General features: G+C 40.8%; 1 protein-coding gene across 2 annotated transcripts in view; it reads right to left on the bottom strand.

Annotated features, from left to right (window-relative positions):
* The window catches only part of cdh4 (cadherin 4, type 1, R-cadherin (retinal)), a 265,554-nt gene that overhangs the window by 214,275 nt on the left and 34,960 nt on the right, over positions 1-16,319 (bottom strand). The window contains exons 2-3 of one of the 2 annotated variants that reach the window (XM_034686336.1): positions 8,229-8,578; positions 6,941-7,052 (exon numbers count right to left, since the gene is read on the bottom strand). In XM_034686336.1, the coding sequence (XP_034542227.1) occupies positions 6,941-7,052; positions 8,229-8,471 (355 nt within the window). In that variant the 5' untranslated portion in view covers positions 8,472-8,578. Of the gene's footprint in view, positions 1-6,940; positions 7,053-8,228; positions 8,787-16,319 lie in introns of those variants that run through there. The other variant, XM_034686407.1, reaches the window with a different exon arrangement.

The raw sequence follows: 16,319 nt of genomic DNA on the forward strand, positions 1-16,319 counted from the left end.
CTGGGTTTGCCTCTGATGGCTTCTCAGCGTATGAAAGTGAGGAGATCAGGATGAATCACACCTGCCTCTCAGTTGGTCCCATACAGGAAAGCACTGAAACTATCTTTGTTGTAATGAAACTCCATGAGAGCGCATGCCATGACCCAGTGACCAAGCATCAGACTAAAGCTAATACCAGTACACAGTGAGATAAGCCAGCTCCAACTAATAAAATTCACATAGAGGCCCTGACAAGTGGCAGTAATATTTCTGCTGACAGCTGCTTTCCCGTCGATCAAAACCTCTTTTTACTTACTACCTCCACTGAGGAAATGACTACAAAACAGGATGAAAAGCATTGTGCCGTGGCATGTACTATATCTTGGGTGGCTTGCTTGATGGAATTGGCTCAGCATGTATGTCATGTTATGGGGGGTTTGAGGGATATAGGAGTGTAGCCTGGGTTTGGAAAGAAGGCAGTAGAGATAAAGAGAAATGATGTGGCTCATCTTCTGCACCTGTATTCTATCAGCTCACCACAGACTGCAGGCCCTGGCTGCACAGATGAAAGACTCTCTGGAGGACAAGAGAGACGTTCGTGAGTCAGAAGGAAAATGGCATCCCGCTTATCAAATGCCTGGAAACGTAATCCCCCCCCCCCCCCCCCCCCCACACACACACACACACACACACACACACACACACACACACACACACACACACACACACACACACACACTCCTTAGTTCTCTGGTCTGGACGTACTTATGAAAGCCCTGTCACTTTGGATAGCAGGTTAGGAGTCAGAAGTTCCTTCACAGCGCAGCAAACGCCAAGCTGGCTGTTTCAAAGCAGATATGGCTCCTCGCCAGATTTCACTGCTGTCGTCTAATTGGGGTCATGTTTCGAGTCATTTTGGATGTGTAACTTCTAGAGATGGAATTAAACAATAGAGAATCCAAGCTGAAAACACATTCCTGATGGAAGCATGATCCTCCTTAAAATTAATCTTTTAGATCAAAGCATGGTGTATGCTGTTTTTTTCCCCTGCAAACACTGCAGCATTTATGCAGTAAAAAAAAACCTGTTTAAGTTAAAACCCTGGGATTAAAGAAGCAACGGAAAAGGCAGTAAATTGTAGATTATTTTACACTTAGCAGGTTCATATTCTCTGATTCAAGAGTGAAGACGGTGAATGAAAGTGTAATGATGGTAACAAGCCATTTCTATTTGAAAATGCAGTGTGGACTGAAGGTGACAAAACTGAGGCTTTATGAGAATAAATTGTTTGCTTGGTTGAGGAAAAACATCTCCCATGATGCTCTGCAAGATAACTTTATCATCATTATCTTTTCTCTAATATAATGAGAACAAAGTGGCTCTCTGCTGGTTTTTTCCATAACCCTGTATTGAAAAATCTGTTTAACTCCAAAGACAAGGTTTTTGCAATTCAAAATATCCATCAGTCATTTTCTCTCTCAAATTCTTGCCAAAATATGCTGTCAGACAGGAGTCTAAATCACTCAGGGAAGGCTTGTTCATTGTCTTTCAGCAGCAGAGAAGGCCAAAGGTTTTTTTTAAACAAACACTAACAGTTATGCTGCACAATTTATCTCAGTGCAATTGCAATTTCAATGTGAAAATGTGCAATTACACTACTGCATGAAAGGTTGTGATATGAGATTTAAATAAATATACACGTATGTCTGTGAACAACCTCCCCTCTGATTGTTTGGAGTCTGTTTGGTTACCTATCAGCTGCTCTGACAGTTTGTCACATGACTATCCACTAGGGGTGTCCAAATCCAATATTGATATCGGATATCGTTCCGATATCAGCAACAAAAACAGTAGGATTTTATCTGCCTGCATCTAAAATCTCGATATAAGTAGTCCATTCCAGACTCCGCCCCAGCACTTCTATCCAGGAGCGCCCGGATGCAGAATGCAGAGTTAATACATGGGTCAGTTTTTCTCATACCTACTGTTGCTGACTATTGTTCTCTGTTTGAGTAATATCACTTGATCAAGCCTTTTCTAACAATCCATTCTACAAAATAAGTAACAAAAGTATGTATGATTCGTGCTTTTATCGTATCGGATTGATATCAGTATTGGCCAATACTCAAGGCTGCAATATCAGTATCGTATCAGGAGTGAAAAAGTTGTATCGGGACACCCCTTCTATCCACTATGCAAAGTGCAGAGTGACCAAAGTGGATGCTGACGAGCAGGAGCATGAGGAACAAGAGGACGCTGAACTGGTGGTGCAAAAAAACTATATGTGAACATTTTGGATTCAGTTTACTGCAACGTTAAACACAATGAGGTGCTATACAGAAGTTGCATAGTTTAAGTCGCTACGTCACGTGGCAACAGGATGGATTTGTATCAGCACCTGAGACAGCAAGGAGAAAAGTACGATGAATGCATGCAAGTAAAGCCAGGGCAAGTATATACGCAGACAAAGAGACAGCTGAAGGTCATCCAAGCCAAAGAAAACCACAGTAGAGTACAATTACAGCATGTCAAGCGTAATTTACACTTATCATACATAGGTAGCTCTGAGTGCCACACTCTACATTCACATGCATCTCCAGGGAGTCTCCAGTCAGCAGTTGGTTCAGATTCAGAGAATCACCTGTTCATAAGCATCTTTTTTTGTATTTTCAATATCCAAAATCAATTCACTTGATATTTGTATGTTTTAAATTGAGACATACATATCTAAAAATTATCAATAATCCATGCATGCTCTTTGATAACCAATCAAGTAGACCTATAATACGAATTATATCCAGTTATGTATAATATTGTATCCCAAATTACAATATTCTCCACCGTATCCCTATCGCACAATTTCACCAAATCGTGTTCGGCACTAATGGAAAGTGACTTAAAAAGACACTATCCTGACTGAGCTGTATTTCAGATCAGTCCTTTTGTGCTGAGGCCTCATCTCCATGTCCGTGTTCTGAGGTGTCTGTTCCGGCTCTTGGAGCGAGGTGATGGTTTGCACAGCCATGTGCAATCACTGGAATATTTCTTTTCATGGCTTATCTGCCCACAGCGGGAATCTGCACGGACCACGATTCGAGGCCCGGCTGTCTGCTTGCCTCTGTGCCTCAGCCTCTCCCTCCAATCCCGAGCCAGCTCCCAGACAAACATCTCCATGGGAGCGTGCGATGATTTATTCAGCACAACTTAGCGGCAGCGCAGAGATTTGTCAGTTAGTTAAACAAGGGTCTTTTATGGTCAACCACAAAGCCCTAACACCCTCTTTAACCTATAAAGCCAGCCAAGAATGACCAAAGGGAGAACTGAATGATGCATTACTTTTCAAATGTGACCTTTCAAGTCTTGACTGGATGCTTCACTTTACCTTCAGGTAAATCTGTAATAGGATAAAGCACCATTCAAGCAAAGTTTAGTTTATTTACAACTAAGTTTAAATTCATCTAAATCTAACTGCTTAGATATTTCCATAGATTTGGTTTTTCATTCAATGCGATTCCTTCAGTGTGCGGTGAGGACCATGTATCTCCAAGTTTTAGACAAGTTAAAGCAGTTTGTCCAAGACTGGGGACTTAGTGGTACAGGGGTCAGTACCCAAACTTGGTCTCAGAGATAGTCCTAATGTACATGTGCATGATAAAAATGCTTCTTAAGATAATATAGTTCAACATAATGAAAGATTTAAAGAGATGAAACAAGTTGAAATGTCACTGTCAGGTTGCTGCTGAGGGAGCAACCTCTTTTAATGGTTCCCAGGTGGCTTTGGATAGAGGAGTAGTTATGGCATGTACAATTACCAGACAATGTACTTGTGTTTTGCTTGGTTTGTTTATGGTGGGGAGGTGAATTATTGGCTGCAACTCTGTACACAAAGATTGCAAGACGTAAAAAAGCTGGACAGTGTGAGGCAGGGCAGCACTATTTTGGTCGACTGGCTGCTTCAATGCTCTCTGGTGAAGACTTGATGAAGCCAACTAAACCACTTTTGAAATAGACCAATGGGGGGGTAGGTAACAACTAGTTCTGCTGTTGTGTGAGATGGTGCAGCGTGCTGGGATTTTGAAACTGAAATTGAGCAGGAAGCGCACTTTCTTTTTTGGTGTAACTTCTGAGTGTGTTGAAATCAGATTTTTTTCTGAACACAGATGAAGAAAGGCATCAAAACATGAGTCATAGGTAAAGCAAAGGCCTTATGTAGGTTGATGTAGGAGTTAAATCCTGCTGTTATGATGGCAGGGACCTAATGGTGATGACTATATGCCATCACTGATTGACAAACAGCATCAGCTCAAACCTTGTCACAAGCAAAAAAAGATGGAAGCTGGTGAAAAAAGGAAAACATCAGTTCCCTTTCTTATGACATAAAGCCACATCAAGTGTAAAGCATATTGTTCTACCTCACCCTCATCTCATCTCTCTATTGCCAACTTTAAAGAGATTTTGAGATAAGACAGTTTAAAGGTACACAAATAAAATAGTCCATATTGAGATGCAAAGAAAAAAATGGCTGTATGAAACCAGACCGTGGGAAAAATGGCTCTCCAGTTTGATCACCCATTGTAGAGAGTTTTTTTTTGACACAAATAGAACATGATGTCTTTGAGTGCTGTTGGGCTCAAAATCGAATTGATCAATATGTAACCAAGCAACAGTAAACGCAAAAACCCTGTTGGAGTGGGGAGCGGTGTGCAGATTTTACCTTTTGCCAAACATCCAAAAATTGAAGTCTGTGGTTTCCTTTGGGAGATGGCGTAAGAAGAAGCAGTGACTGGGGATTGTAATAAAACCCCAGCATAAACCCTTAAAGCACACACCATAAACAACCAGGGCCAGTTGAAGCCTGGGGTTAAAATAGTTCCTACATTTCCAATTAACTCAGACTCATGATAATAAGTTTGCCATTGGAATATCAGCCAGGCACTTCCTACACTACCCACACACTGTCAATACAATGAGAAGAGAAAAACATCTCCTCCTTCTACCTCAGCATGGAAAGAGCTGCGGTCCACACATTGTTCAGGGTCTGGAAACAGAGGCCTGCTTCACACTGCACCTGCTTGGCCACAGCTTTTTATTTCTTCCCCCATCGCTCACTGTCCATCTCTCTGGGGAGACAACCGACACCACGGCCCACAGCAGTCCAGCAACCCACTATAGCCAGCTCTGGTTCATCTCAGACCCTCCCTCATCTCATCCAAAGCACATTCATTTTCTTGGAAAGTGACAGTTTCAGGTTATACATATTGTGGCGTTAGTACTAAAGACTTCCTCCCACTTAGCAGATAGAAAACAGCCTTAGTAAGGTTCGCCCCTGCACATTCATCACTGCCTGAGGACTTAAGCTGCTGCAGCACATATCCCTCTGAGTGGCCAGTTGGGAGGACAACGTTCCTCTCAGATTGATTTTCACAAAGAACAAACACAAAGACAAAATGAAAGAGCAACACTGGAAGCAAAGGTAATATGAGATCAAAGCTTGAGCCGATGCTGCACATAAGCTCTATAAAATTGATGCAGTTGAGCTTTGCTGAAACCTTATTTTAAATGGAGGTCTCAGTAGCTAATATGTCAAGAGGGACATGTCCAGTTTGTGAAACATCCCCTGAGACACGTGTGCATGTAACACACAAATACAAAGGAAGAGGCAACATATTTTATCTGTCTAGACAGATCATTTCCCTCTGTTAACATTGTTTGGGTCAGTAATGATGCCTCAGCCCATTTCAAAACAGGCAGAAACCTTGAGCCCCTGAGCCCCCTTAGGCACATTCGCTCCCCGCTGACCGGCTGCACCGTCCTTGTCAGCCTCCTAAATAACAAAATAACCTCCAGAATAATTCAATTGTTTTGCTCACAGCCAGAAAGTGCTCAAACAGCTGTTACAATGAGGATGCCATTTTCTCCCGGCAAATAGCATTTCACATAACAACAGGCAAATATTTGGCTATAAAAGCGAAGTGTCAGGGGAGTGCTAAGCTTGTTGTACACAGTTATTGAGATATAGCACGAGAGTGTCAGCAAGAGCGAAGAGCTGGACAGATATATGAGGAAGTTTGTAACAATCTAAGTAACCAACAAACAAGTCCAAACTAGACTTTGCGAGCAAACATAAGTGCAGTACTTTGTTGTGCATTTGTAGTTTAGAGGTTTAAATGTAACATTGTCTGTGTAATGGAAACATAGCTCCCCAGGATGGTAAATCAGAGGATTTTTTTTACATTATGGCAATTTTTTTACCTGCCAAAAGAAGAGACCCGCAGAAGAAACGGCAGCATCATTTCAAATGGCAGGAGACGAACCTCACAGTAGATTCAGTACATTTCCTGCTCTCAAAATAAATGGAGCGAATGAAAACAAAATTGAATTCCTCTGAAAAACAGAAGGAATAAAAGGGCTGGAAAATGTATTACAAAGAACACTGGAAATAAAATGAAAGTTTTAAGCTTCCAGCTGCAAACATGCTGGGAAGCAACAGGCCATTTAAATGAGTCTGCCTACTGCTTAGTCAATCAAGAAGAGGAGGATATGTTTTGTTTTCTTTCACTGCAACCAGTGTAATGAAGGTGTTCATTGATCAGTGACACTCCATATTAAATGACAACTCTTGAACAGAATGCATTTCACACCTGCTGTCACATCACATTTCATCTCATTGCACATTTCATACAACCCAAGCTACATCACAACTGGATCTTTAAGCTCAGATATCTGCATTTCTGTGCCCGAGATGAGCTGCTTAAAGCAAGCCAAAGCAACCTGAGAGTCTTCTGACATACTTCATATTTCATCAGAAGTGATGAAGGGCCACTCACAATATTAAATGTCCTCCTACACACATATATAAACACACTCTCCCTTTTTCCTCTATATGAAGTGGGAGAGAGATCCAAGCAGAGAGGAGAAATATCATCAGAGTGATAATGAGATCCAGTGGTGACAGACTTACCTTTGAGAATGCTCTGTCCGTGCAGAACGTCTCTCGGGACAATCACTGTGTAGAAATTCTGGGAGAAGCCGGGTCTGCATGGGGCTTTGATGGGCTGGCCTGCCTTACTCCCCTGAGGAATAAAACAAGACGGTCTCTTAAGCATTGGCAAATTGACTTATGGCCACGGGGTCATAAGTTGGCCTCACAGTCTTTTCAGACTGATATTAAACCTCACAGTCTCTCTAGCTACACAGCAAGGCTTAATGCAGACAATTCCGTGCTGCATACAGTCACAGAGAGAAAATCCACATCGAAGGCTTAATACACCTGCTTTTATTGTCTAAAGGGGACTTTGAGCCTCACAGGAGACACTTAACCGCTAAACCAGAGTGATTAAAGCATTTTAATGACGGCAGTCATCATCATCATCATTATCATCATCACTGTTATTAACACTCACAAGTTATTTAATCATCATAATTGAATTAAACACAAATCATGGCACAAGTAGCTATACAACAATAAAGAATATGATGACTCCAGCAGACTTAAGTGTTAGAGCTCATAGGGTGTGTGCATGTGCGAGACAACGAAGACAGACATAATTGCATTAAATTACAGTTGATACATAGTTGCAGGTGCAACGCACTTCTCCAGACTGCACTTTCAAAGATGCTTCTCATTCGTGACCTTTTTTTAACGGTTGAATGAAGAACATTTTCATACACAGGTAAGTTATCTGACTGAAGGCTACATCATCAAAACTTAAATCAACTGCTTAAAATAATTGAAAATAAATCTGATTTTTACAGTACTAATCACCCAGATTTTCAACATAATGTTAGGTAACCCGTTCTGAATTCCAAAACTCACGCTTCTTTAGCCCATTCAAGAAATCAAATACCTAAGTATCAAACTCATCCAATAATTCTAGAAACCTAGAAATGAGAGATGCCGGTGCGTAAACGCAGCCAACAGAAAGAAAAGCCCGTCTACAAAGCGCTGTCCTCTGCACTGATGCACTGCAGTTCATTTAGGCAAGAGGGTAGGGGGGCTAACGGACAGAGTTGTGAGAGACTTTTAAACCACAGTAAGACACAATTATTCTTGACCTTAAACACCGTTATATTAGCTCGATTACACGCATCTTGTTGCCTTTAGCGCAGCGCTGCGGGCGTAAAGTGAGCCACCATCAGCCACTTTCAGAGGCGCAGGCAGCGCGATTCCCAACATTAAGCACTACGGCAGTGCAGCACTTTCATTCTACAGTAAGCCGAAAAGACATACAGAAATTAACTCATCTTACCGAGGATGCGCCCACGAGGAGAGTGCACGCCAGGATGACGCAGCCAACGTTCATCTTTCCTAAACCGCGTGTTAAATAAGAAGAGGACGAGAGGAGTCTTCTTTGCCAAAAACAGCTCAGTAATTCCCGGAGCCCTGGTTCCTCTCCTCGGGTGCTGAGTGAGAGACCTTCCTTACTTGTCTGGCGCAAAAGTGCCGCTGAGACTGTGATGCTGAGCTCCGTCCAGAGGAAGCCGGTGCCCATTGGATGACAGCGTCACTACAACCCCTCCTACCGCCCGGCGGAGCAGCCACAGGAGAGTGTGTGTGCGCTTCAGATGGCTGCGATCACAGCCGGTACACTTCTGGGATCTATGGGTAGAAAAAAAATGCATTTTCCGGGCTATTTAGATTCATATTTTAACTTCAAATGCAGCAAAGGCGGGTCTGGCTGTGTGAGTGACAACCAACCATCCGAGTCTTTTCATGTGTCCATCAGCCAACTGGAGTCTATTTCACACCCCAGTTCTCCCCTCTGCCACTGATCCGCGGTATAAGTGCGCCAAGACCTGCAGTTATTAGCTTTTTATTAAAGCTGCTATGATAGAGCACTGTGGGATAAGACTGTGATTGTGAATGTGAGCTCAAGACGAAATAAAGCCCAAGAAATGAGCAGCCTGTTTGATGATCTGCAGGAAATGTGCCCATTTTCCCGAATCATTAGGTGCAATGTTGGGTCTTAAAAACAGGTGAAAACTTTTTCTGTGATATGGAGTTATCACATTATTTCGTATGAGGAGTTTTCAGTCACCACTTTAATATATCACTTTACCAAAAGAAAGATATAAGTTGTCTAAAACGCTTATTATTTTGCTAGATGTTTTTGAGTTTTCAGAAAAAAAACACGAGTCACAGTGTGAAAACTAGTAAGTTAATAATACATTTAGAATTTCATCACAGTGGTCTGAGATTAAACCTGGAAAAATGTGAACTGTGCCTTTAACTGGTTTCACAATTTAATAATGTTGACATTTGTGAAACCTCAGATCAATGACACAATTTCCACATCTGAGAGGTCATGACAATTTAATCCCATCAAAAGGAATAGGACAGTACAGCAGTGTCAATCAACACAGCCCAGTGTCTGCCCCTGTCGCTGACATTCACTCTGCTGCTTTATTTTCACCACCAACTCCTGCAATATTCAAACAACTGCCTCTGAACTGTGGTTTCTTCAGTTTCCTTCCTTTAAACGGTATCTTCAAAATAAACTGCTGGAGGCAGATAATTAAGAAGTACTTCTAGTCTAGTTGACTGCAGCTTAGTGGGTGTTTCGGTCCACAGGGCAAGATTTTTTTAAGGTCAGCTATATCAGTAATGCGCTCCACTCATCTCTCTTCAGGGTGTTGTGCTTCTGCTTTTATAACAGCCTAGAAAACTTGGCTGAGGGACCGTGTGACAAGGATTTAAAGCTCATGCCTTGTACTATAAACAATGAGTAATAAATAATGTCACAGCTCTTTATCAGTCACTGTCACTTCCTCACATGGGAGCAGCTGCTGACAGGAAGGACAGTTCACAGGGAGAAGAAGAGGGAAATGTCTTAGTTTGCTGAATACTGCACGTCCACACATGGAAGGGGCTCCTGCCAACACTGCAACCACATTTCCTTGTAAGCACTGAACACCATGCACATGCTGTCTCAACTTTTAACCTAATTAGCAACAAAAGAGAGCTGTGCAGAAAGTGGCCAGATGACTCCCCACAACCCCATGTCTGCCTCTGCAGCGAGAACACAATAATATTCATGAAATGATTGTTTTGTTGTAGTAGAAGCTCAGAGAAGGGTCCAGCTGATTCCCTGCTCAGTGAATTCATCCTGGCTTCAAGGTATCCTGTCAGTTTCAGAAAGCAAGTAAATTATTCCTCTCAAGTATTGAGCATGTCTGTAATAAAAATACCATCTGGGCACTCCAAGTAAATTGGTTTAAGGCTGTCCTGAATTATTAAACAAATCTTACAAAATGGCTCCCAGTTCTCTTTTTATTTGGGGAGTAAGACATTACTCAAAGTAAAACCATAAAATTGCCTAAACAGACTGTCAAATGCTACTTTTCATGTCTTATATCATAATTTGCCATTTCTCCACAAGTGCACTCAAAGTGAAGAGTTAAACGTTTCTCTTATGCAGCCCTCTCTTTCTCTCTCTGATCTCTTTTATTTGCTTTGTTAGACATCATAACCCACATTTATTTACTGACATTATTGTCACTCGTGAACTTTTCTGCAAATTTACAGCAGCAGTGTTTATTAATGTGATAATCACAAAATCACAAGATTTGCAAAGGTTCACCAAAGGTCCAACTATTACACGGTCACTTCGGTCTGACATCAGTTTCGAAATTTGGGGAAAAAAATACTTACATTTTAATTTTCATGCTAGACTAGTTGATGTAAGCTGTAACCCTTTCAGTGTCATCTCACACTTCTGCATTTTACTGGCATTAAAGAGACTGGATCATGAGTGGATGAGGTTTCCTATCAGTCAATGGATTATAGAATAATATCATATCTACAAGTCAGTTTTGTTTGTATCTAATTTTACTGAATGGGAGAGGGAGCAGTAAATAGTCTCAAATGTTATTTTCTGTTAATGACATAAACCCCTCTGTGTGTGTTCACTGGCGACCACAGGCAGGTAAGTGACAGGGTTTGATTTGATTTAAATCTCTGTAAAGTTTTATTATGTAAATGTGAAAAAGTCCTCTATATTAAATGATAGATCATGAAATGCTTGTTTACTCATGCCTATATAAATAGCAGATAAAAGAGGCATTTCATTGTCACTGACTCTGAAGCAGCTCTGAGCCCGAAACAGTTTCTGTCAGAGCTCACTGTGCTCCTAAAAGCTTTCATACTGCAGAACTTACTAATCCTATAAATATGAATCCTATCAGTTTTGCGAACAAGCACTCCCTGTGCCTTGGTCTTATCAAACAGGTTGATCAATGAATATCTCATTGTTAAAAAGCAGTTTTTCACTCCTTGAACTGCAACTCTTTACAATGGAAAACTTTTATTCTTCATGCTTGTCTTCATCCCCTCACATGGACTGCAGCCAAAAAGCCCTGTGCTTTTGAGATTGTATCAATTGCAAAACTGTCTAGTCTAATAAAGCTCTGTTGTCTTTATTAAAGCTCATCGTCTGAGGGCAATGTGTACAGTATGTAAATGGTTTGTTATAACCCTGCCAGTTCATTAGTGTTCAACATGCCAGGCAGATGAATGGCACTGATCAAATGTAAACCTAAGACATTGACATCAATGAGCTGAGTTACTGAATATATTTCTTTACTGCCATGGATGCCCTGTGTGACAGAGCCTGTACATGTGAACTGTTCTTTGAACAGACAGATCTACAAGATGTAAAAGCCACACAGAGTTCATCTCTGCTGCATGCACAGTGATGTGGCTGATGATGCAACTCTTGCAATGTTGTCAGCTGTGCAGAGAAAAGTACGACTTCTCTTCAGTGTGAAACTTCCCTGACTGCTGACCAAGGAGAAAACTTCACAGTTATATCAGGAGCCATATGACAGCCCGGTGAAATCAACCAAACTCTCCACATTAATTTACTCTCAGAGAGGCTGAAAAGACTCTCGTTCAGGTACAAGGCATTCCTGGAATATTCAGAGGGTTTTCTGTTATTCTTCTCAAGGACACAGGTGAATCAAATGAACACAATAGTGCAGCCGATTATCTAATGACACCTCTAACAAGTTTTAAGAGACTGTGGACAAAGCAGAATTCTGTTGAGGTTTCTGTGTTTTCTCTAAAATATGTGGTCTGCTGCTAGAACTATACTCCGTCTAAGTGAAGACAAAATGTGGATTATTAAATGCATACTGCACTAGCCAATAAGGCTGTACCGATCTGCAACAGCCTGATCGATCATCACTGAAAGACGAGAGCTGCAAATTCAGAGACAACCCATGTTTATAAACATACAAACAAATGCAACAAAGGGACTGTCTTATAAGGGAAATGTGCTAAGAGTTAAAACAACTGAAAAAACAACAAAAGCATTGCTAAAACATAGACTAAGCAAATCCCAAAACCACTGACTGTATGCTGTATCTTCATGTACAGCTATGCCAAAAACACAGGAAACTTGTGTAAGAAGAACACTACTGCAAATCAGGACATGACAACGTAAGTGCTCCAGACCTCCAGGTGGCGCTTCATTGGAACAGTTCATTTGTTAAGTCAAGTGTTTTTTCCAGTGAAACTTTAACTGAGCCTGAGGACGAATTTAATTTACTATTTGAATTAAAAAATGGTGTGATATGACGACAGGGAGTAACGTTCAGATCAGAGTAGCTGCAGGGCAACTTGAGCTAATGCATACTCTGTATTTAGAACCTGACAGCTGGCAGAGGCAACGAATAGTACCACAAGCAGCATCTAGCTAACTGAGAGTTATAGCTAACTTCAGCCTCACTCAAACAGTAACTATAACAGATACAGTTGTCCATCAACAATTTCAATTTCAACACTTGCGTGGGTTTCTGCACAGGTTATATAGTTCTGTTTTGCGCAGTAGTCAGTGAGGCCCTGCCCTCGCAGACACTCTGCAGCCATTATGTGGTCTTATAATAAGTTCCTCATCTTCCTCTCTCCTGTTGATAATACAATTTTCAGAACTGTTTCACTGAGCGCCCCTGCAGGCTTGGAGCACTTCAGTTGTCATGTCATGTTTTTCTGTGATTGTGCATTTTTTGGGGATATTTTCTTCATTTATTTATTTGCAGCTTAATTGCTGTAATTGTAATTGTAGCCCATTTCCAATATTGCATTTGTTTTGGACTTTTGCATGTGTTTATCAAGTGCATTGTTTTTTTTACTTTGCAGCCTATTTCTCCTAACAAAGATCTTATGGGTCATTGCAGATCCATTGACCATTGGCCTCTGGTGAATTCAGTGAAGGAAGGCAAACTTCAGTACTAACCACTTCAAGACTTCTTAAGTATTCCTTTGTAACGAAGTCAACATACTGTGAGTGTCACTCTGTTAAAATGATGTGTTTATCCCCCAAAGAGTCAGACTGACATAGTTTTCAGTGAGTGAATATCAAATTTATGAACAAAAAGAAACTGAAAAAAGGCACAAGAAAGCATCACTGAAGTAAAGCACAGAGTCTCTTAACTCCACAACATTGAATCCGTTCAGTCTTTCAGGAAGTGTTGTTACTTTTGTTGTTACTTGCTCCTCCTCAGTGAATGAAATATTGATATATGCACAAAAGATATGCTTCAAGACAACAGATTGAAAATGGTCCATCAGTAAAAGACCAGAGTAAACAATTTAATAACACCTTAAGAAGAGCAAAGGATGTGAGATGATACCAAACAATTTCACCCATGATCTGCTTTTTTAATTTAGTCTAAGACTGGTTAATAATCCTTTGCTTTGTTCCAGTAAGCTTCACACATTCAGGAGTACGGTCCAGCAGATATTTCTGCCTCCACAGGGATCAGATTGTAGAATCCAGATAACAGGCAGAAATCAATAGGCAAATAGATCATGTTTTATCATAGACTTTACGTTGTTCTCTACTTTCTAATAAAGCAGTCTGAGCTCCTGCAGACTCTTGTATCACTAACCTTGTGACTTCTGTTTAGTGCACTATGATTGCCTGGTATAGGTGCATGGAGAGCGGCTCGACAGTGATGGATGATAGCGGATGCCGTTTGATTTTGATTTGAACTGGAACATCAGAATCTACTCTGCCTAATTAACCCAGCCCCATGTCTGTTTCCCCTGTTTAGCAGACTTCAACAGAGGGAAAAAAAACTCTGAAGCAACTCACCCACAACGTTATGCCACACAGGCCTTTGTCACAAAAATGGATTTTTTTTAAAGAAATTTCCTGAGAGCCAAAATAAATGGTTCTGCATGATTTTTCCAATCTCTATTATGAGGAGGAATACACAAGCGTCTCTTTTTGTTACCTGGAAACATTTTTTTAAATATAGCATAGGAAGCACACTGCATTCCCGTACCACAGACATGTTGAAAGACAGTGAAAACACAATACTTCAAGATCATGGACACATCCTAATGTTAACATCATGTGCCCTACGTGTGTTAGAAAAAGGAGTCTGCTCAATTTTAATAAAATAAACATGAAAAATGTTCTACCTTTTACCAACTGATACATTTTGAACAATGTCAAGCCTACCCAGTACCTAAACATATCCATGAAAGATTGAATTCTCCACATTTTCCAATTTGATAAAGTTGCCAGCCCTAAAAAACTGGGACAAATATAACAAGCTTGTTTCCTTTCTTCCAATGTTAGGTAAAAAAATAATGTACAGTGAGTTGGTGGCTGTGTGAATTAGAATCCCGACAGGGTGAGCAGGATCCAACCTTTGAGACTTGTTTCACATTGGGGTCTTGTTCACCCCGTCTGGCTTCTAATCACAGCCACCCATGTTAGTTGACACTAAATATTGATTCAGAAATAATTTTATTGGTTTAAAAACAAATTAATCTCTCCTATTCCATGGCAACGGTATGTTCTTATCAGCCTACTTGCTTAACAAACTAAAATTAAACTGTTAATTTATTTTCACAGTAAAGTAAAACATTTTCTGTTAAACGTCTCATTAAACTAAAAATGTGTATTCAAAGTAAAGTCCAAATGTTTATGTGTTTTTAGACTGAAGCATGAAAAGACAGCAGCACCTCGTTTACGGTCTTTCAAAGCCAGCAGAAAATGACCTCATCCTTTAAAATGTATGGGACATAACTTTTAAAATCTGTTGAGTGGTGAATATCCGAGGCTGAGGGCTTATTTTTCTGAAGTTTTGTTCTTGAATGTTGCAAATTGTAAAAAAAATGTGTAGCCATCTAAATTGGGATGACATATACGAAACTTCATGTTCATGCCACAAAAGACTGAAATCTAAAAATATGGACAAAAACAGAAACAAAGCAAAATACATTTAGTTTATGTGTGCTTCCCTTGCTAATTCCAGAATAGAGTATGTTACAATACCAAGTCTAGAGCTGATGAAAGCATGAACAACTTTTTCTAAATCTGAACGGTACACCAATGGCTAACCTCAGAAATAAGTGACAGCTGGTGGAAACAGGACGATTGTGATCACAATGTTGTTCCACCAAGGATTAAAGAAAAATGACTGACTGCAGTTATTGATTTTGAAATGACATGCTCCCCCATGGAAACTCTGAGGTCATGTGGTCATTGATTGACAATAGTATTTCAAAAATGCAACCCTTTTTAATCTAGGTTGTTTATTATGTTTGGTATTCTCCAACTGATATCAATGTTGGTTCACACACACACACCCACACACACACAACACACAACACACCCACACAAACACACACACAAACACACACACAAACACACACAGACACCCACACACACATTCAGTTCAAATATTCACACACTAACAGGTTATTCGAATTCACACATTCCCAGTATCCTATATAAACAAGGGTTTAAGTGACAACAGTGAGTCAGGTCATGTTTACACCCATCGCCATGACATGTGCATGTGATTTGTCCTGCACGTCATTTGCAACAGCAGGGTTCCCTTCAGTGAATCCCTGTAGGCTACGTTTGTGTAGAGTTGTCAAAATCTATCTCCGGATTATGGACAACAACAACACCACAACTGCCTCCATCGCTCCAGACACTCCAGCAGATTATGGCGAGATCAGTAACATTATGAGCAGCAACCAGACGCTAACCAAAGTTAACCACTTCACTGTTTGCTGGCTACTGAAACTACAGGACTAGGAGTAAAGGACTAATGGTGCGTTCACACCAAACGCGAACGATCAAATATGGACGCGAGAATGTTTTGTGTGTACTCGCTCTATTCGCGCAAATGACTTGCTCAATTCGTGCGTAAAAATCGCGTGTAAACGAGTCCCAAGATGCGAATATACGCGAGAGGGAGGGGGCTCCCACGCCACAGCTGTCTGTTGTCATCAAACAGAAGACAGTGGAGGCTGGCTTGACTTTCGTTTCAGAAGTGGAGGCTGGCTTGACCGCAGTAACAAGGTTGAGCTCGGG

The sequence above is a fragment of the Notolabrus celidotus genome, chromosome 1, assembly GCF_009762535.1.
Source record: "Notolabrus celidotus isolate fNotCel1 chromosome 1, fNotCel1.pri, whole genome shotgun sequence".
Classification (NCBI taxonomy): domain Eukaryota; kingdom Metazoa; phylum Chordata; class Actinopteri; order Labriformes; family Labridae; genus Notolabrus; species Notolabrus celidotus.